Source organism: Scyliorhinus canicula, chromosome 13 (assembly GCF_902713615.1).
Source record: "Scyliorhinus canicula chromosome 13, sScyCan1.1, whole genome shotgun sequence".
Classification (NCBI taxonomy): Eukaryota; Metazoa; Chordata; class Chondrichthyes; order Carcharhiniformes; family Scyliorhinidae; genus Scyliorhinus; species Scyliorhinus canicula.
In genome coordinates this window covers 135,877,186-135,900,443 of record NC_052158.1, presented here as the reverse complement: position 1 = coordinate 135,900,443, position 23,258 = coordinate 135,877,186, and the positions used below count along the sequence as shown (strand labels likewise).

At 44.6% G+C, this 23,258-nt stretch overlaps 1 protein-coding gene across 9 annotated transcripts in view; it reads right to left on the bottom strand.

Moving 5' to 3' along the window:
- Positions 1-23,258, bottom strand: part of agfg1a (ArfGAP with FG repeats 1a) — a 97,436-nt gene that overhangs the window by 17,620 nt on the left and 56,558 nt on the right. For 7 of the 9 annotated variants that reach the window (XM_038815145.1, XM_038815148.1, XM_038815150.1 and 4 more), the window contains 4 exons: positions 20,418-20,537; positions 19,161-19,232; positions 14,631-14,825; positions 13,718-13,805 (listed from right to left, as the gene is read on the bottom strand). In XM_038815145.1, coding sequence (XP_038671073.1) covers positions 13,718-13,805; positions 14,631-14,825; positions 19,161-19,232; positions 20,418-20,537 — 475 coding nt within the window. The remainder of the gene's footprint in view (positions 1-13,717; positions 13,806-14,630; positions 14,826-19,160; positions 19,233-20,417; positions 20,538-23,258) is intronic. The other 2 variants (XM_038815152.1, XM_038815153.1) reach the window with 2 other exon arrangements.

Below are 23,258 nucleotides of genomic sequence, written 5' to 3'. Positions count from 1 at the left end.
GGGTGAGACCCACGCAGATATGGGGAGGATGTGCAAACTCCACACGGACAGTGACCCGGGGTCGGGATCAAACCTGGGTGTTCGGCGCCGTGAGGCAGCAGTGCTAATTGTTGCGCCACCGTGCCGTCTCAGTTGTGGGTTTTAAAGGTGCTGTCTAAAGAGTCTTGGTGAGTTGCTCTAGTGCGTCTTGAAGATGGTACACACTGCTGCCATTGTGCGTCAGTGGTAAAGGGAATAAATGTTTAAGGTGGTGGGTGGGATGTCTTTTTCCTGGATCGTGTTGAATTCCTTCAGTGTTGTTGGAACTGCACTCATCCAGGCAAGTGAAGAGTATTCCATTATACTCCTGACTTGTGCTTTGTAGATGGTGGACAGGTTTTGGGAAATCAGGAGGTGTCACCACAGTATTTATGTGGCTAGTCTAGTTCAGTTTCTGACCAATGATAACCCCTAGGATTAGGGTTAGTGGGGGTTGATAGTGGTCGTTCAAGAATGGTAATACCATTGAATATCAAGTGGAGATTGTAAGATCCTCCTGTGTTGGAGATGGTTGCTGCCTGGCACTTTCGTGGTGTGAATATATTGCTGCATGTGGACATGGACTGCTTCAGTATATGAATCATGAATAGAACTGAATATTGTGCAATTATCAGCAAATATTCTCAATTCTGACCTTATGATGGAGGGTAGGTAATTGATGAAGCAGCTGAAGATGGTTGGGTCTACCCTGGGGAACTCCTGCACTGCTGTCTTGGAACTGAAATGATTGACTTCATACAATCATGTTCCTGTGTTAAGTATGACTCCAGGCAGAGTATTTTCCGATTACATTGATTTCAGTTTTGCTAGGGATCCTTGATGCCACAATTGGTCAAATGCTACCTTGATGTCAATGGCAGTCACTCTTACCTCACCTTGAGGTCAGCTTTTTTGTCCATGCTTGGACTAAGGCTGTTAAAACTTTACAGAACAATGCTTCTATGTGAAAAAAGGAATTGTGGCTTTAATGTGTAGAGCAAGGTGATGATCTCTCCACACATCTTCTCTACTGAGTAGCACTACACTCTGTACCCTTAACCCGATGTCTGTGTCTATGTATTTACATTGCGTATTTATCATATGTCCTGTTTTTCACGTATGGAATGAGATGTCTGGACTGTACGCAGTACAACACTTTTCACTGTACCTCGATACACGTGACAATAAATCAAATCTAATCCAATCCAATGTAAGAAGCAGAAATACGAAAAAGATTACAGTCACATCCAGAGCAAGCTGTCAATTATATTTATCTGGGTAACAAATGCTCAGGTTGGGGCTGAACTCAAGGTCATAGAAAAGTGAAAATGAATGCAACTCATCTCTTCATGTGGCACTGCCTAAATAGTTGAGGAAAACACTAATTTTATCATCTTTATTCCTCTCTGCTGCATAAGAGCGTAAGGAAGAGCCCAGTAAGAGTAGGTGGTACAACAGCAACCTGACTGAGAACATGAAGTTGAGAGTCTACGAATCTTATGTCCTCAACACGTTCTTCTACAATGGTGAAACCTGGACAACATATGTTACGCAGGAGAAAAGACTGAACAGATTCCACCTTTGCTGTCCCAGACATATCCTCTGCATCTCTTGGCAGGGCAAGCTCACCAATTAGAACATAGGACACAGAAAAATACAGCACAGAACAGGCCCTTCGGCCCACGATGTTGTGCCGAACTTTTGTCCTAGATTTAAAAAAAATTAATCTACACCTCATCATTCTACCGTAATCCATGTACCTATCCAATAGACGCTTGAAGGCCCCTAATGTTTCCGACTCAACTACTTTCACAGGCAGTGCATTCCATGCCCCCACTACTCTCTGGGTAAAGAACCTACCTCTGACATTCCCCCCTATATAAGAACATAAGAACAAGGAGCAGTAGTAGGCCATCTGGCCCCTCGAGCCTGCTCCGCCATTTAATGAGATCATGGCTGATCTTTTGTGGACTCAGCTCCACTTTCCGGCCCGAACACCATAACCCTTAATCCCTTTATTCTTCAAAAAACTATCTATCTTTACCTTAAAAACATGTAATGAGGGAGCCTCAACTGCTTCACTGGGCAAGGAATTCCATAGATTCACAACCCTTTGGGTGAAGAAGTTCCTCCTAAACTCAGTCCTAAATCTACTTCCCCTTATTTTGAGGCTATGTCCCCTAGTTCTGCTTTCACCCGCCAGTGGAAACAACCTGCCCGCATCTATCCTATCTATTCCCTTCATAATTTTAAATGTTTCTATAAGATCCCCCCTCATCCGTCTAAATTCCAACGAGTACAGTCCCTGTCTACTCAACCTCTCCTCATAATCCAACCCCTTCAGCTCTGGGATTAACCTAGTGAATCTCCTCTGCACACCCTCCAGTGCCAGTATGTCCTTTCACAAGTAAGGAGACCAAAACTGAACACAATACTCCAGGTGTGGCCTCACTAATACCTTATACAATTGCAACATAACCTCCTAGTCTTAAACTCCATCCCTCTAGCAATGAAGGACAAAATTCCATTTGCCTTCTTAATCACCTGTTGCACTTGTAAACCAACCTTCTGTGACTCATGCACTAGCACACCCAAGTCTCTCTGCACAGTGGCATGCTTTAATATTTTATCGTTTAAATAATAATCCCGTTTTCTGTTATTCCTACCAAAATGGATAACCTCACATTTGTCAACATTGTATTCCATCTGCCAGACCCTAGCCCATTCACTTAACCTATCCAAATCCCTCTGCAGACTTCCAGTATCCTCTGCACTTTTCGCTTTACCACTCATCTTAGTGTCATCTGCAAACTTGGACACATTGCCCTTGGTCCCCAACTCCAAATCATCTATGTAAATTGTGAACAATTGTGGGCCCAACACGGATCCCTGAGGGACACCACTAGCTACTGATTGCCAACCAGAGAAACACCCATTAATCCCCACTCTTTGCTTTCTATTAATTAACCAATCCTCAATCCATGCTACTACTTTACCCTTAATGCCATGCATCTTTATCTTCCACCATTCACCTTAAATTTATGTTCCCTTGTAATGGTCTGTTCCACCCTGGAGAAAAAGTATCTGTCTACTCTTATCTATTCCCCTGATCATCTTATAAACCTCTATCAAGTCGCCCCTCATCCTTCTCCATTCTAATGAGAAAAGGCCGAGCACCCTCAACCTTTCCTCGTAAGACCTACTCTCCATTCCAGGCAACATCCTGGTAAATCTCCTTTGCAGCTTTTCCAAAGCTTCCACATCCTTCCTAAAATGAGGCGACCAGAACTGCACACAGTACTCCAAATGTGGCCTTACCAAGGTTTGTACAGCTGCATCATCACCTCACGGCTCTTAAATTCAATCCCTCTGCTAATGAACGCTAGCACACTATAGGCCTTCTTCACAGCTCTAGTCATTTGAATGGCAACTTTCAAAGATCTACGAACATAGGCCCCAAAATCTCTCTGCTCCTCCACATTGCCAAGAACCCTACCGTTAACCCTGTATTCAGCATTCATATTTGTCCTTCCAAAGTGGACAACCTCACACGTTTCAGGGTTAAACGCCATCTGCCACTTCTCAGCCCAGCTCTGCATCCTATCTACGTCTATTTGCAGCCGACAACAGCCCTCCGCACTATCCACAACTCCACCAATCTTTGCATTGTCTGCAAATTTACTGGCCCACCCTTCAACTCTCTCATCCAAGTCATTAATGAAAACCACAAACAACAGAGGAACCAGAACTGATCCCTGCGGTACGCCACTGGTAACTGGGCTCCAGGCTGAATATTTGCCATCCACCACCACTCTCGGACTTCTATCGGTTAGCCAGTTCGTTATCCACTGGCCAAATTTCCCACTATCCCATGCCTCCTTACTTTCTGCATAAGCCTACCATGGGGAACCTTATTAAATGCCTTACTAAAATCCATGTACACCACATCCACTGCTTTACTTTCATCCACTCCTTTACTTTCATCCACGTGCTTGGTCATCTCCTCAAAGAATTCAATAAGACTTGTGAGGCAAGACCTACCCCTCACAAATCCATACTGACTATCCCTAATCAAGCAGTGTTTTTTCAGATGCTCAGAAATCCTATCCCTCAGTACCCTTTCCATTACTTTGCCTACCACTGAAGTAAGACTAACTGGCCTGTAATTCCCAGCATTATCCTTCTTCCCTTTTTTGAACAGGGGCACAACATTCACCACTCTCCAATCCCCTGGTACCACCCCTGTTGACAGCAAGAACGAAAAGATCATTGCCAACGGCTCTGCAATTTCATCTTTTGCTTCCCAAAGAATCCTTGGATAAATCCCATCAGGCCCGGGGGACTTGTCTATCCTCAAGTTTTTCAAAATGCCCAACACTTCCTTCCTAACAAGTATCTCCTTGAGCTTACCAGTCTGTTTCACACTGTCCTCTCCAACAATATGGCCCCTCTCATTCGTAAATATTGAAGAAAAGTACTCGTTCAAGACCCCTCCGATCTCTTCTGACTCAATACACAATCTCCCGCTACTGCCCTTGATCGGATCCACCCTCGCTCTAGTCATTCTCATATTTCTCACAATGTGTAAAAGGCCTTGGGGTTTGCCTTGATTATACCCGCCAAAGATTTTTCATGCCCTCTCTTAGCTCTCCTAATTCCTTTCTTCAGTTCCTTCCTGGCTATCTTGTATCCCTCAAGCGCCCTGCCTGAATCTTGTTTCCTCAGCCTTACATAAGTATCCTTCTTCCTCTTAACAACATTCAACCTCTCGTCAACCATGGTTCCCTCACTCGACCATCTCTTCCCTGCCTGACAGGGGCATACATATCAAGGACATGTAGTATCTGTTCCTTGAACAAGTTCCACATTTAAATTGTGTCCTTCCCTGACAGCCTATGTTCCCAACTTATGCACTTCAGTTCTTGTCTGACAGCATCGTATTTACCCTTCCCCCAATTGTCAACCTTGCCCTGTTGCTCGCACCTATCCCTCTCCATTACTAAAGTGAAAGTCACAGAATTGTGGTCACTATCTCCAAAATGCTCCCCCACTGACAAATCTATCACTTGCCCTGGTTCATTACCAAGTACCAAATCCAATATGGCCTCCCCTCTGGTCAAACAATCTACATACTGTGTTAGAAAACCTTCCTGGACACTCTGCACAAACACCACCTCATCCAAACTATTTGATCTAAAGAGTTTCCACTCAATATTTGGGAAGTTGAAGTCACCCATGACTACTACCCTGCAACTTCTGTACCTTTCCAAAAACTGTTTCCCGAATCTGTTCCTCCACATCTCTGCTGCTGTTGGGGGGCCTATAGAAAACTCCCAACAAGGTGACTGCTCCTTTCCTATTTCTGACTTCAACCCATACTACCTCAGTAGGCAGATCCTCCTCGAACTGCCTTTCTGCAGCTGTTATACTGTCTCTAATTAATAATGCAACCCCCCCATCTCTTTTACCACCCTCCCTAATCTTATTGAAACATCTATAACCAGGAACCTCCATCAACCATTTATGCCCCTCTTCTATCCAAGTTTACTGATGGCCATCACATCGTAGTCCCAAGTACCGATCCATGGCTTAAGTTCACCCACCTTATTCTTGATGCTTCTTGCGTTGAAGTATACACACTTCAACCCATCTCCGTGCCTGCAAGTACTCTCCTTTGTCAGTGTTACCTTCCTCACTGCCACACTACACGCTTTGACGTCCTGAACATCGGCTGCCTTAGTTGCTGGACTACAAGTCCGGTTCCCATTCCCATGCCAAATTAGTTTAACCCTCCCGAAGAGTACTAGAAAACCTCCTTCCCAGGATATTGGTGCCCCTCTGGTTCGGATGCAATCCGTCCTGCTTGTACAGGTCCCACCTTCCCCAAAATGCGCTCCAATTATCCAAATACCTGAAGCCCTCCCTCCTACACCATTCCTGCAGCCACGTGTTAAACTGCACTCTCTCCCTATTCCTAGCCTCACTATCACGTGGCACCGTCAACAAACCAGAGATGACAACTCTGTCCTGGCTTTCAACTTCCAGCCTAACTCCCTAAACTCATTTATTACATCCACACCCCTTTTCCTACCTGCATCGTTGGTACCAATGTGCATCACAACTTCTGGCTGCTCACCCTCCCCCTTTAGGATCCTGAAGATACGATCCGAGACATCCCTGGCCCTGGCACCCGGGAGGCAACATACCTTCCGGGAGTCTCGCTCGCGACCACAGAATCTCCTATCTATTCCCCTAACCATTGAGTCTCCTATCACTGTTGCTTTTCTATTCTCCCCCCTTCCCTTCTGAGTCCCAGAGCCAGACTCAGTGCCAGAGACCTGGCCGCTAGGGCTTCCCCCCCCCCCTAACAGCATCCAAAACGGTATACTTGCTTTGAAGGGGAATGGCCACGAGGGATCCCTGCACTGTCTGCCCTTTCGTTTTCTTTCCCCTGACTGTAACCCAACTACTCTTGTCCTGTACCTAGGGTGTGGTTACCTCCCTGTAACTCTTGTCTATTATCCCCTCTGCCTTCCGGATGATCTGAAGTTCATCCAGCACCAGCTCCAGTTCCAGAACATGGTCTCGGAGGAGCTGGAGTTGGGTGCACTTCCCGCAGGTATAGTCAGCGGGGACACCGGTGGTATCCCTCACCACCCACATCCTACAGGAGGAGCATGCAACTGCCCTAGCCTCCATCCCCTCTTACTTTACAGAATACAGCTGCACTGTGAACCAACTGGAACTCCACCCTCCGACTCTGCTCCCAGTCAGCTGTACTCTCTGTAAACTCCCGGCTCCCTTCACGCTCTTTGAGGAAATGTAGGAAATGAAATGACAGCAGCACCGTACTCCCTCCTCACCTAACTCCCTCAGTCACCAAACTCTCACTATAGTACTCAAATGCACCCAACTTCAGCACTCCCTCAGTCACGAAACTCTTACAGCACTCAAATGCACCCAAATTCAGCACTCCCTCAGTCACGAAACTCTCACTATAGCACTCAAATGCACCCAAATTCAGCACTCAGTGCAAACAAAGTCTGCACAGTAACTAGCTCAGATTTATGCTGTGACTCTGGCCTCTGCAAACTGGCCTAATCCAATTAACTAATTAACAAGCTCCAGCTGCAAGTAGTTACAAGTAGAACCTTTGTTTAAAGCTGATTGAAAATTCACCTTCTTCTCAACCAAACAGCAACTTTTAAGTTAATTAACTAAATAAAAGACTAGACTTTAGATACAAATAAAAAAATAAACCCTTAATATCCCTCAGTTACCAAACTCTCACGATAGCACTCAAATGCACCCGAATTCAGCACTCAGTGCAAACCAAATTCAAAAGTCCTGGAGTATGAGAAATTCATCAGCATGAACTCATTGCTAAGTCTATGCCACATTCATCAGATGGATGATGGCCATATAACTTAAGACTTTTCTGTATGATGAACTGGCCACAGGCTCACAACTGCTCGGGTGACTTTTATCTTCAATATAAGAACACCTGCAAGCTAGATATGCAGACAATGGACACTTGGACAACTGGAAGAGAGCCGCTGATGGCCATGACCTCCGAAGGCTGACTATTTGGAAGGGCCTTGGAAGAGGTGAGCAGAAATGAAAAATTCAGCTGGTTGAGAAGACGGCCCAGAGAAACCAGAAGGTCCTGCATCTTCTGACTTCACTATCTACATCTGCAGTAAATGCAGCAGAGACTGCCAAGTCTGAGTGGGATTTCTGAGGCATCAGCGGATGATGCTGAACACAAGAGCTGACCACCATGGTGCAACCATCACCGTTTGAGATGTGGCAGGAATTGGAGCAGAAGCAGACCAGCTGGTACTTTGAGCCTGCTCTGTCATTCAAAATTATATGGCTGATTTTCTGCCTCAATTCCACTTTCCTGCTCAACCCCCATATCCTTTGATTCCCTGACACACCATAAGGTCTGTCAATTTCAGCCTTGAATATACTCAATGATGGAGCATCCACAGCCCTTTGGGGTAGAGAATTCCAATGAATACTTTGAGTGAAGAATTTTTTACTCTTCTCAGTCCTGTGATTGGCCCCTTATCCAGAGAGTGTTTCCCCCTGTTCTAGATTTCCCAGCCAGAGAAAAACACATTTGGTGTTTGCCCTGGTAAGCCCTTCAGAAACCTCTATGTTCCAATGTGAGCTTTCTTCCAAACTTATCTCTCATCATAAGACAAACCTCACTCAATTGGTTCCTGTGATGAACCTTCACTGTACTGCCTCCGAAAGCAAGTATATCCTTCTATAAATATGAAGGCCAAATCGCACATAGTACTCCAGGTCTCGTCTCACACAAAAGCCTTGTACCCACAGGCGAGTACATTACTAATAACCAGATTTGGGAAGTCTCATCTTCCACGTTTTGGGAAACATTGAAGGCTGTGATTAGGCGAGTTATTAAAGCCTACAAGGCATGTAGAGCCAGGGAAGAGAGGGTATTCAGGCAACAACCGATCAACTCTATTCTGGACATCGACAGAAAGTACTCCGAGGCCCCTACCATAGAGCTTCTGGCAGAGAAAGAAAACTACAAATGGACTTAACCTGCTATTCACCAGGAAAGCAGTGCACCAACTCCGCCAGACACGGATAACCTTCTGTGAACATGGAGAAAGGCTGGCTCCCTACTGGCTCACCAGCTGAGAAAGAAGGAAGCCACAAGATAGATAGTTCAGGTGAAGAATAACAGAGGCAGACTGGTAGCTGAACCAAAAGAGGTCAACCTAGCCTTTGAGACCTTCTACCGAGGACTGTACACCTGCGAACCCCCTGACGAGGACATGGAGATTAAATGGTTCCTCAATGGACTGGACATTCCAGTTGTGGGGAATGACAGGCGGGGGGAACTGGAAGCACCAAAAGGACAGGGAGAGATCATGGAGACCATCAGCTTCATGCAGGTGGGGAATGCGCCGGGACCAGACAGGTACCTCAAAAAGAAATTTGCACCAGCCCAGGCCACACACCTACAGGTTATGTTCGCAGACTCGTTAGTGAGTGGCCTGCGTCCAATGCTAATACAGGCCATGATATCACTGATACCAAAAAAGACAACGACCCGACAGAATGCGGATCATACAGACCCATTTTGTTGCTCAATGTAGACGTGAAGATACTCTCGAAAGTCCTGGCCAAGAGACTAGTGAACTGTGTACCGGAGGGAGTAGCAGAGGACCAGCCGGGCTTGTCAAGGGTAGACAACTAACTGCAAACATCAGGTGGTCGCTAAATGTAATAATGACCTCATCTGGGGAGAGAAAACAAGAGGTAATCGTCTCCCTAGATGCAGAAGAGACCTTCGAAGCACCTCCTCAAGGTATTGGTGTAGGGACGGGGTAGGATTGACCTCATGGGTGAAACTCCTGTACAACACCCCCAAGGTGAGCGTTCGGACCAACACCACCAGCTCCGAGTACTTCCAGTTACACAGAGGCACAAGGCAGGAATGCCTACTATCCCCGCTCCTGTTCTCCCTGGGAATTGAACCCCTGGCGATCGCCCTGTGAGACGAAAAAGTTGGAACAGCATCCAAAGATGGGGCAGGAAGCACCGTTTCACTTTTATGTGGATGACCTGTTCCTCTATGTCTCGGACTCACAGAAAGGCCTGAAAGCAATCATGCAACTTCTGGAAGAGTTCGGAAACTTCTCGGACTACAAACTCAACCTGGGCAAGAGCGAAACATTCCCGGTGAACCCGAACACGGAAGGCACTAAGCTGGAGGGACAATCATTCAAACTAGCCCAAAACAAATTCCGCTACCTGAGGATGCAGATAGCTCATGACTGGACACAGATCCACAGTCAGTTTATATGTTCCCTGCAAGTTTACTCTTGTACTCTTTTTTTCTCCTTAATCAATTCCTTAGTCCTTCTACACTGAGTCCGAAACTGTTCCCAATCCTCAGGCCTGCTGTTTTTTTTCTGGCCAATTTATATTCCTTGGATCTAATACTATCTCTAATTTCCCTCATAAGCCATGGTTTAGCCAACTTTCCAGTTTTAGTTTTACGCCAGACAAGGATGAACAATTTGTGCAGTTCACCATGCGTTCTTTGAATGTTTGCCATAGTCTATCCACCATCATCCATTTAAGTAATGTCCCTTTATTTAGATTCAGCTCCTTTCACAACAGTCTTGTCCAGTAATGCAAACGTCTTTGCAATGCAGATATTCAGTGGGTTTACCTCTCTGATTTTCTTGTGGCTGCAAAGGCCTTCCATTTTATATTAATTATGTTGGAATCTTTGAAATTTTCAATTTTATATCTGCCACAGGAATGACATCCTGAACTCTCTGCGGTATTTTAAAATAGTAAACAGCTTACAATTATGGGAGCACATGCAAAATAATGCAAACAAAATAGTGAGGAGGATTTCTGTCAAACAAAATGGCTGTGCTGCTTACTTCACTCATATAGGGACGTTCACCCCTTGACATAACTGATAACAGCAGTGGGAGACGACGCAGCGGGGGGGGGGGGGGGGGGGTTGGAGGTTTTACTGATGCAGCAAGTGAAGATCATGTAGTTCTGGAACTGAGTTCTCTGGAGGGGACAGGCAGCCATCTGATTTTTTTTTGGTTGTGTTTCTTTCCTTACCTGAATGATGTGTGGAGTCTTATCAAATGAAAATAAAACAATTTATCATGCCAAGTAAGTCCATCATTGCAAACAGCACAACAAAATTACACACATCTGCGGAAAAAGTAGTTACCCATGTGATTTAGCGTTCCATTAACATTTGACCAAACGAGCCGAAAATCTGTACTCTCTTGAGTGTTGAATATAGTTCTCTCCCCCCATCAGAATGTTACTAACTTCAAAACGGAAACAGCACTGACCCAGATTTTGTTCATTTTTCACATTTTGTTATTGTAATGGTTTCCAAAGGTAAGTGACTACAGATTACCAAATGACGGAAAGGTTTCATAGCAACATTGTAATGATTTTCATTACCAAAATACCAATTTTGGAGTCATGAGAAAATTCTGAAAATTTAGATTTTCTCTGTTCAGCGAAAGGGTCTGCTATAGTTTATGCTGCTTCATTTAAAATACCCTCAAACAGCCTGTACTAGGACATGGCCTAGTTTTCAATTTACTGATACAAGAACAAATGAGTTTAATTCATGTATGTCAGGCTTTGCTGTGCAGTGGGAAGCATCCCCGTCTCCGAGACAGAGGCTCCATGTTCAAGTTTCACTCCAGCACCTGATGGCCAAGAAAGGTGTTCTCATAACCTGTCCAAATAGCGTGAGTATCAACTTATAAATCTGTTCAACATGTATCAACGGCAGGTGGCAAGAGGAGATTCCTGGTCAGGCAGATGGGAAGAAAACTGGAGCCTCCGCCATTACTTCTCATTGCTTGAAACTGCAGCATGCATGTTGCCACAGCAACTCTTGACTCCTTGCAAGGGGGAGTTGGCTCATGGTTACTAGGGATCAGATGGTGCCAACAGCACGGGGTTCAATCCCCGTTCCGGCTGGGGTGGACTCAGAACATGCCTCCTTGCCGATGGCACTGTAGGTTGGACTTGCTTTCAGGCAGAACTGAAAGATTTCATGCACATAAAAATGACTGTGACCCCATATGCTTATCTAGTTGCAGGGCCACAAAGGGATCAGATCAGGTGGCCAGCCATCCAGGGAAAAATTAAGCATTTTAGGGCAGTTGTAATGGAATAAAAGCCAAAAGAAAACAGCAACAGGCCGAATTGTTAGGCTGGGATTTTAAAACTTCACATCATAGCTTTTATATCTTTCTGGTGTTCTCATATGGTGCCGTACCAATTTCTCAGCTAAGGAATTGCATGTAACAAGAGGGACAAAACTAAAAGAGTAAATAAGGAGGTCATGATGTTTTCTTTGTTCGTTCCACCTGCTGTGAATAGATACAGGAAGGAAGAAATCACCGAGCAACAATGTTGCTTGAAATTTCTACCAGCTATATTAGCCTGTTCATCATGTTTTGATTTTGCACTTTGTAGTTCTAGAAATGGTCCTTTAATAGATTTTTTTTGTTCTGCTGTTTGGAAAGCTTCTCTGAAGTTTTTATTCCACCAATACCAATATCCTCCAGGGATATCTTGCACTCCAGTGGGCTGATAGTTCTGCTCACCTCGTCTTCCGCCACTGGTTATGGAGGTTCCTGGTTTTAAAGTTGTAGAATATCATGGACCGTTCCAATAACTGGCACCTACATACTTCTACCTTCTGAAGCTACTCAATGTTCAGAAGCATAGTACTTTCTGCAAACTCAGTGTTCTGGTCAAAACAAAATCTCAATTCTAGAAGGAATAAAACCTACTTTTTAGATTTCCCATTGCTTGGAAATGATCAACGTCTCAAGTTCACAGTCAGACATGATCTGCTAACTCAGTTGGAGGACAAGATGTGGCATAACAAAACGGAAGAATTTCCAGTTAAGTGCACACCTCTTTGGCTGGGCATGTTGGGAGATAAACAAAGTGTAGTTTCCAGTAATAAGCATCGTCACCTCACCATCTCTCCTTACATCAAAGAAAACTGCACCATTTAACACTGATAATGTCAAATGCAATATGTTTGTCCACCGATGTCAAGGAGAATGCTGCTCCATATGGCTCATGGCTCAAAATAAAGCCTTATACACAATAGAGTGAGAGGGAGGTTATTTGATCAAGATGTGTGCAAGCGGCATAAAGTTCTGTAAAGATAGCCGTAGCAACCTGACCTACTTCTGTTCCCTCGTCCCCATTCAGTTGATAGTCATGGCCTATTTTTATACAGAGGTGGAACTTCTTTCAAAGAACAAGAAGGACCCTATTTGTATATACTAAAGCACAATAGTGTATTAAAATAAAAAGACAATATGTCACAACCTTTTATATATCCATAGGCTAATCCATAACGTGACAATTTAGGCTAATCTGAAATATTTCTAACTATCACAGTTCATAAATTTACTAGTTATTAAAACAGCCTTTTAAAGTTATCCCCAAACCTACAGCTCAAGCACTAAAATCGGACTGCACAATGCTGCAATGAGAGAAATAAAATCTTAACCAGTGAATCTGTCGAATTTTACTTAAATCTATAGTCCGGACTTGGAGGATGATTCACTGGGTAAAGCTTTCTTCATCGAGTGGCTGCTTTAATCACATCTCCAAGAGTAGTGCTATTGTCATTGGGCTAGTAATCCAGAGACCCTGGGTAATGCTCTGGGAACCCGGGTTTGAACCCTACCCTGGCAGATGGTGAAAATTGAATTCTGTAAAAATCTGAAATTAAAAGTCTAATGATGACAATGGAGTCATAGGCGATTGTAGCAAGAACCCACCTGGTTAAATGTCCTTTAGGGAAGGATATCTGCTGTCCTCACCTGGTCTAGCCTACATGTGACTCCAGATCCACAATAATATGGTTGACCCTTCAAAAATGGCCTAATAAGCCACTCAGTTCAAGGGCAATTAGGGATGGGCATTAAATGCTGGCCCAGCCAGCGACGCCCACATCCCCCGACCGAATGAAAAAAAGACTAATTTTGCTGCATTTCTGTTTTGAGTTTAGAAAGTCTATGTTCTAAAGTGCCATGTAGGCTCTGCACTTTACCTGCCTGTGCTAGTTACATTACTAGTGTCTGTTGGAGAGTTAAAGACATTATCTGATTATGCTAGGGCTGCATACTTGTTTGCTGGAGAGCTTGACTGATTGGAAGTCATCACAGAAGGTCTAACAGTCGCCGAGCTGAAATTAGTCAGTTGACTGCTTGCACCTAAATATAGGAGGAAAAATAAAGAATTCAAAAATATGATGTTAATGGAACCTGTAAAAAAAATATTTTTCAAGCTCAAGATATTAACTTGTGAAAACATTGATATTAAAGTAATTTAGGCATTTAAGGAAATGACAAATAGTTGAAATTTTTTTTTTGACAGAATTGAGAGCCTGATCACTTCACACCTAGAAAAAGCTAATATGGGTCAATCAGCATCCCACTAAATAGCATTAATCTCTCATGACAAGAGATAATCAGCCAAATATTTCCTCTTTAATCACTGGCTCTTCGCCTTCAACATAATTCCTTTTGAATATTTTTCATGAAAAAAGTTACAGCATCAGTGAAGGTTTAACTGATTTCACCAAGAGCTGTTACTAAATCTCACTTAACGGAAGAAACTACATTTGAATTAAAAACAGACCAAAACAACTTTTGTGATCGGTTTAAAAGAAAAAAACTCAGAGAATGTATACACTGATGGTGGATTAATGAGGTATGCAAATCAGGAAGGTGCCGAATATTTCTGCTGATTTTAGTTGGATAGGAGGCATCCCCCTACTGCTGTTTCCAGAAAGTGAATGTTGTGTAAATGTGAGCGAGATGATAAGGTTCACCAATAATGCCTCTCTATCTTCTCCAAAACAGGTCAGAGCGTCAGCAACGCTCATCCCCCCAGCTTGCATATGTCAAAAAGCCACTCGGAGTTAGTAATGAAGGCCTGCTAACACTCAACTACCAAGTGTACCTAATGGAGCAGCAACAGGTCTTTATTACCGATCCACACTGCAACATCATTCACTGCCCTAGTGTGGGTCTTACCTTGTGTAGATGTACTGTAGCTGAAAACATTATCCAGATCAGCAAGTGCTGCATATTTATCCTGAGTAACAGCATGTGCTTTGATTACCGTTGTGTCATTCCCAGAGGAACAGAAAGCTCCAAAATCAGCACTAGAAGATTTTGGGAAGTTATCAAAATTTGCAAAGTTAGCATTAGTTGAAGCAGAGGATCCACCTGTTAGGAGAAAAAGAGGATTCGGAGAAACGTTGGTCTTCAGCATGAAATAAACCACAGCAGCACCAAACAGCAGATACAGAAAATAAAAAATAATCTTTGCCTACATTTACAATCTAAAAATATCACAACATAAATTGGTAAAGCACAGATCAGATCTGTAGTGAAAATGACCTTTTAATTACCTAATTTTCTCAAACTGGAGTTTCAATATGAAAGATGTCACTTGAAATGGAATCAGTAATTGAGCTGAATGTTAGTTGAGAGGTCATCTCATTGAAAAAAAGATTCTAAGACGGCTTGTCAGAGAAGATGCTGAGAGGCCATTTCCCCTACATTTAGAGTCCAGAACTGAGGGCAGTCTCAGGACGAGGTCATTCATTTGGAATTAAAAGCTAAGGATTTGTGGGCAGCACGGTGGCACAATGGTTAGCACTTCTGCCTCACGGCTCCGAGGTCCCAGGTTCGATGCCGGCTCTGGGTCACTGCCATGTGGAGTTTGCATATTCTCCCAGTGCTTGCGTGGGTTTCGCCCTCATAGCCCAAAGATGTGCAGGCTAGGTGGATTGGCCATGCTATATTGTCCCTTAATTGGAAAATAAAATGAATTGGGTGCTCTAAATTTATTTCAAAAAAAGATAAAGATTCTTCATGCAGAGGACTGAGAGATTTTGGAATTCTATATCTTGGAGGGCTTTGAATGCTTCACTGTTAATATACTCAAGGCTGGGACCCACACATTTTTGTATTCTAGGGGAATCAAGGGATATGAAAGTGGAAATGAGGTTAAATTAATCTATGATCTTATTGAATGGCAGAGCAGGCTTGGAGAGCTATTTGGCCGACTCCTGCTTCTATTTCTAATGCCCTATGTTCTTCACATGAATGTTTTGCTAGGCCGTTAAAGAGAACTAACCACACTGTCCAGGGTCAGGAATCACATACAGACCAGACCAACTAGGATTGCAGATTCCATCCCCTAAAGAACACTAGTGAAACATGTGGGTTTGGTTGGCGCATGCGCGGGAGCGCCAGCGTGTGCTGGGATAATCCCAGCGCTTGCACAGGGGGTTTGCCTCTGCACCGGCCGTGGTAGAGGTCTACAGTAGCCGGTGCGGAGGAAAAGAGTGCCCCCATGGCACAGGCCTGCCCGCGGATCGGTGGACCCCGATCGCGGGCCAGGCCACCATGGGGGCACCCCCGGGGCCAGAACCCCCCCCCCCCCCCCCCCCAGGACCCTGGTGGCCACCCGCAGAGCGAGGTCCCGCAGGCGAGTACCAGGTCTAATTTATGCCGGCGGAACCAGCCTAAAACGGGTGACCGCTCAGCCCATTGCGGGCCGGAGAAGGGGGGGGGGGGGGGGGGGGGGGGGGGGTGGCGCTGCCGATCGGCGCGATTCCCGCCCCCGTCAAAACCCCGGTGCCAGAGAATCCTGCCCCATGTCTTTCGAGACTTGTGGGAGGAAAATGCAGCACCCGGAGAAAACCCACGCAGACATATGTAGAAGATGCAGACTCCGCATAGACAGTGACCCAAGCCAGGAATCGAACCTGGGAACCAGGCGCTGTGCAGCAACAGTGCTAACCACTGTGCTACCGTGCTGCCCAGATTATTAATCCAAGATCCTGGGTTACTAGTCCAGGAACGCAACCACTATGTTAGCATTCCTGTCAGCAAGCCAAACGAATTGGGGATCCCCAATTCATTCACAGATTCCTATGATTTAGCTTGCTGATAGGAATGCTAACATAGTGGTTTCATGGCTTACTTGTTGGGAAACTGAAACTCAATATTCTTACTGTTCTTCAACCTATTTCACTATTACTAAAGGAGCGAACCTTTCCAAATGTTAGAATTTCAACGTTAAATAGTCTTAATCAAAATTAAGTGACCAGAGAATGTGGAGAGAAGCCACCACTAAACCAGTTCTCTCTTACAATTGGTGTGGCAAGTCACAGTATGTCTTTTATCACTGAAGCTTCTCTTATCATTTGCAGGCTCCTGGATCAAGACAACTTGGGTTGAATTCTTCCAGTCTCTCTTGATTTACAAAAAAAATAGTAATCTGATTTCCATTTCGGGCCAAGATTAGAGTGATAGATTCCTAATTACTGTGCAAAGACGTTACATGGGATAATCTAGGTTTACGCATGCTGTGTGAGGTGAGGGAAAGGAATGCAGGGCTCATTGAATGTTATGGGTTTTATTGCACATCAGACAATCTTGAAAAAGCAGCATGTAAAGAAGTGTATCTACATTTGGTTAACAGCACACTCTGTGCTAAAAAGTGGTTTTCAAGCCATACCAGTACAAGTGACAGAATACTGTATTGACCTCAATCTCTCGTAAATCCCATTTCATCTTTACATTAAGCTATTTTTAAGCATATTAAAAATTATGGATCATAAGACAATGGCAGAGGTCCAGCCACCTCATGTACCATGTTGTACAAACCGAGGGGGCAGCCATAAATGGTCAGTGAAGACAAGTCACTTAAAAAAACAGGTAGTAGTAAATTAATAAGTCTGAGTGGATGTCCACACCTGTTGCTTTTGTTCAGCTCTGAACGACATTTGACATTGGAAGAGTGAAAGAGTTGATTAACATTTCAGGGTGGAGCACACAATAAGAAGGTTTGAATTGTGAAAACCAAGAGCTGCCTTAAAGTGACGCTTTTGTTTCTCCTCTGTGTATTTATAACGTGACTTGTTTTTCAAATAAACATCAACCGTAACCGGGAAGTCACATCCATAGCTGAAGGATGACATTTATATGAAACCTGTTTACAGCACAAAGATAGTAGTTTAAGCATTAGGCAAAGCAAAACAAGCCAACAAATCACAATTGCATCTTGTTTCTGGACCTCATTAAGTAATTTATAAAGTTAAAAACTAGACAGCACTCGACAGAAATACAACCAAACCTTTTGTATTTGTTGAGTAATCTGTCACAAGTTCAGAAGATATAAGAGCAGAATTAAGCCAATCGGCCCATCGTGTCTGCTCCACCATTCGATCATGGCTGATACGTTCCTCATCTGCTACCTACAATGTTACAGGCCAAGAGCTGGATTGCGAAATCAGCCAGAGCATCTCCACCCTAGAACACATGGCCTAGGAGCGGGAATAGGCAACTTAGCCTCCCGAGCCTAACATCCTCAATGTGATCATGGCTGATCCCATCCTGGCTTCAACTCCACCGTCCTGTTCTCCATAACCCTTCAACCCATTACCAATTAAAAATCTGTCTAACTCCTCCTTAAATTTACTCACTTGTCCCTGCATCAACTGCGGTCTGAGGTAGCAAATTCCACAGATTCACAACCCTTTGGGAGAAGTAGATTTTCCTCAAATCTGTTTTAAATTTGCTCCCTCTTATTTTATGATGGCCTCTCATTTTAGACTGCCCCACAAGAGGAAGCATCAGCTCCATGTCTACTTTACCCATACCTTTCAGCATCTTGCATACCTCAATCCCCTCTTTTTTCCAAACCCTAAAGAGTATAGGCCATTTTATATTGATTCTACTAGTTTGGGAATAACTACCGCAGAGGCAGTATTGCTAAATACTGGACAATACCCTGAAGAGAATTTCTCAGAGCCTAAAACTTCCTGTAACATGTGCCTACAAAGAGAGTTTACCTATCAAATAAACCCTTAATCAATTAGGAGCCGGATGGTATAATACAGCACTGTCCTTCAAATGGATCCAAATCTGACCATGGTGATTGAAAAGAAAATTCTTTAATTTTTTTGGGGGGTCCAATACAAATTTGTATAGTTTTAATTGGAAATAAGTGAATTTTAACACAGCGTTAAATCACAATCATTTACAACATGGTAATCCGATGTAATAATGTCTGATCTGGGATTCAGAAAAAAAAATCAACATTACTGACACAATGCTGAAGGACGATCAGGAACTGAATCTCACGCAGGTTAAAACTAATGTGGAAGCGCACAATGTTGGATATTGAGTGCCTCAAGTGGAAAAACATATCACACCCGAAGCAACCTTGCTGAGAAGAAATGTTCATCAAAAGCTAGTCCTTTAAAAGCCTCCAAAAAGGGTTAAAAAATCAGTTGAATTAGTGAATCGGTGTAGAAAACCTTTCAGTAACTCAAAAGCTGTAAAGTAATTGTAGGGTGTCTAGGCACAGTTGTCCAAAATAGACACAAGAATTCTCTGAACAATTCTGGACTTCCTTAAACTTGAAATACCGTAAGGATAGAATAATAACACAAGAGAAAGGGCAGGATATGAATGGCACCAAGGCTGTGACTGATGCAAAAAGAAATATTGGAGCCAAGGTCCCTACACTAAAACAGCACTTACTGTGGGCAGCTGGGACAGGAAAAGCGGAAGTAAAGTCACCAAAACCATTGCCTGATGAAAGTGTTCTGAAGACTGGAAAGACGGGAGATATGGAGGAAAAATCAATAAAGAAAAAGAACAGAAATGAAACACAAAGTAGTGTGTTACAGGCACAAAACCAAATGAATGGCAACAAGAATGGCTAAATGTCTGGGTTGAGTCAATCCAAATAAACATATGTTCTCAGAATGAAGAGTTGATGAGGTATCAACTAAAAACAGCTTATAAGCATCAAAAGATGCTCTCAAACCAACACCAGCTTTTTCAAGATTCTCATTACTTAAGGGAAGTTCCATATTTCAAAGTCAGAGAAATTGGCACATGATCTGGTTTGCTAAGCAACAGGTAGGAAATGAGCTGTTCATTTGTGAAACAGAACAGAATAACATACATGATTAGATAACAGCACTGCATACCATCTGGCTTGTGGCAGTACTTACTCATATACAATCCACCCCCAGTTTTTCTCTTGGCAGTCCATTCCGCCTTTGGCATAATTAAATTGAAACTTGTCTTTTCATCCTTCCTCTTCTAAATTTGATGTGGAGATACCAGCGTTGGACTGGGGTGAGCACAGTAAGAAGTCTTACAGCACCAGGTTAAAGTCCAACAGGTTTGTTTTAAATCACTAGCTTTTGGAGCACTGCTCTGAAAAGATTCACCTGAGGAAGGAGCAGTGCTCCGAAAGCTAGTGATTTGAAACAAACCTGTCGGATTTTAACCTTGTGTGGAATCGAACCTGGGACCCTGGAGCTGTGAAGCAATTGCGTTATCCACAATGCTACCGTGCTGCCCCTAGTTATTGTTATTTCTAAATCTTTATTTTCTTCCTAATTACCTTCATTTTAAGGGGGCACATAAATCCAAATCCTTTCAACGTGACAGAATGGGTCCAACTTGTGGAATTGTGAAAATAAATACAATTCTGCGCATGGTAGAATCAGAAATACAAAAGAGAAAATGCTGGAATTGTGCAACATTTGAAAAGAGAAAATATGTCTTTTTTTTCCTTTTTAAACTGATGGAAGAACTACATCTAAAATATTGGCTAATTCTTCTCTGTTGATACACTATTATCGACATGTTCGGTTTTAATAAAATGGATTGAAAATGAGAACTGATGATGTTTGGACTGACTGAACCCTTTTTCTAACGCACACACATGAACAAGACAAATCACTATTTCTAAAAGCAAAGCTGGGCAGTTACAACCACTACCTGTACTGTTGGACTGGAAAGGTGGTAAACTTGCTGAAGAGAAAGCTCCAAAATTATCAGAAGCATTACAACTTCCAAACGCATCAAAGTTTGCAAAATCTGTATTCAGTGAGGTTGGAGCTGTAACAGTAACATGGAGGAAAAGGGATGGAAGAAGAAAACCAAAAATAGACATGTTAATGGTTATGAAAGTCATGCACAATAAACAAACAGAACACCATGAATGAATTCATATCCTAACAGTATGGAAAGTTCAGATGGTATCGGACTCTCAAGTAAAATCAATTGATATTGGGGCCTCACGGTAGCATGGTGGTTAGCATCAATGCTTCACAGCTCCAGGGTCCCAGGTTCGATTCCCGGCTGGGTCACTGTCTGTGTGGAGTCTGCACGTCCTCCCCGTGTGTGCGTTGGTTTCCTCCGGGTGCTCCGGTTTCCTCCCACAGTCCAAAGATGTGCGGGTTAGGTGGATTGGCCATGCTAAATTGCCCGTAGTGTAAGGTTAATGGGGGGATTGTTGGGTTACGGGTATACGGGTTACGTGGGTAAGTAGGGTGATCATTGCTCGGCACAACATCGAGGGCCGAAGGGCCTGTTCTGTGCTGTACTGTTCTATGATATGTATATGTTTTAATATAACCTAACTTGGATATATCTGATTATATTATTGCTATCTGGTAAGTACATTCTCTCTAGCTCAATCAAGCAAACCAAACTACCTTTTCATTTTGAACTTCCATTGTGAAATCTTCACACATTCCGCGGCCCTCTGCCAATATTGCATTATACCAGACCACCAAGATGCAAATCATCATGCTTTTCGGCCTCTTTTCTATGGCCCAGTAATTGCAAAACAGCCATTCCATTTGGGCTGGTGTTGGTGTCATTTTGCAAATAGCAATTTCCCCCCTAAAACGGGGAAGACCACCGAATGTTGACACCAGCAAATCCCACAGCCAGATTAAGTGGGGGAGGATATTAGAGGGAGAGAAATGAGAAAAAGGAAGAGAGAAAAAAAATGCTCATGCAGTCATAAACTCGTGAGTGAGAAAGAAAGAGAAGGGATACTTACAATAGTTTCCAATTCCAGATTTGTGGTAATCACCACTGTTGTGTATATTAGGAGATGTGTGGTAAGTACTACAGGTACTGGGGTAGTCCCTGCCTGCTGGCTCTGCCCAGTAGGCGGAGTATAAATACGTGTGCTCCCTGTACAGCAGCCATTTCGCCAGCTGCTGCAGGAGGCCACACATCTTAGAGTAATAAAGCCTCAGTTGTATTCGACTCTCGTCTCTGTGTAACTGATTGTGCATCAATTTATTACTCGAAGATTTTCAGAAGATGGACCTCCGCATCAAGCCGGATCGCCTGCAGCTGGATCCGCAATCAAGCAACGCCAAAAAGGACTTTCAACATTGGCTAGCTTGTTTTGAAGCTTACATCAGGTCTGCACCAGACCCAATTCCGGGAGCTCAGAAGATCCAGATACTCTACTCGCGGCTGAGCTCCAATATATTTCCTCTTATCCAGGACGCGCCGACCTACGATGCAGCCATGGCGCTACTGAAAGAGAATTACACCCAGCGGGCGAACACGCTCTGTGCCAGATACGTACTCTCTACGCGTCGTCAACTCCCTGGTGAGTCCATAGAAGATTTCTGGCGTGCCTTAATTCCCCTGGTCAGAGACTGTGACTGTCAGGGCGTCACGGCCACGGAACATTCAAATCTCTTCATGCGGGAAGCTTTTGTTATGGGGATAGGGTCAGACCACATACGCCAGCAACTTTTAGAGGGGGCCGCGCTCGACCATTGCAGAAACCAAAAAGCTGGCGCTATCGATGACGGTCACCTCACGCAATGTTCAGGCCTACACCTCCAGCCGCGCGGCACACCCCTCCTACGCATCGTGGACTCCACAGACGGCCGCCCCACCGGGGGCCTCACCCAGCCAATCCTACGCCTGTGCCACGCGCCAGCCAGCCAACCCCGGGAGCCCCCGATGTTACTTCTGAGGGCAACAGAAACAACCCTGCCAATGCTGCCCGGCCCGCAGTGCCCTTTGCAAGGCCTGCGGCAAAAAGGGGCACTTTGCTGCGGTGTGCCAGGCCCGCGCAGTCGCCACTATCGTCCCGACCGCCCTTGCATAGGGACAGTGGGCGCCCCCATCTTCCCCTCCTCGGACCATGTGCAGCCAGTGGGCGCCACCATCTTCCCCTTCTCGGACCACGTGCGGCCCATGGGCGCCGCCATCTTCCCCTCCTCGGACCACGTGCGGCCCATGGGCGCATCTTGTCCACCCCAAGATCATCAGGCGCCGCCATCTCGTCTCCCCCATGGCACATGGGCGCCACCATCGTTCCAGGACCCGTGTTCCCTGGGCACCCCATCGTTCGGCACCTGCGGCGACCACCCGCGACTCGCCTTGGTCACGATTGACCAGTCGCGCCCGCACAATCTAGCCACCGCCTCGACAAGCATGAAGATCGATGGGCATGAGACCTCTTGTCTGCTGGACTCCGGGATCACCGAAAGCTTCATCCATCCAGATACGGTAAGGCGCTGCTCCCTCGCGGTACACCCCGCCAATCAGAGAATCTCCCTGGCCTCCAGGTCCCACTCCACGGCGATCCGGAGGTACTGTATAGCCACACTCACGGTCCTCAACGTAGAATTTGGCAGGCCCCTACCACCCCTTACTGTGTGCGGCCTCGCGACCATAAAGGTCGACCCACCTTCCCTATTTGCAAAATTAACCCATCGCCACCAGGAGCAGACGGTACAGTGCCCAGGACAGGACCTTCATCAGGTCCGAAGTCCAGCTATTGCTTCGAGGCCAGCA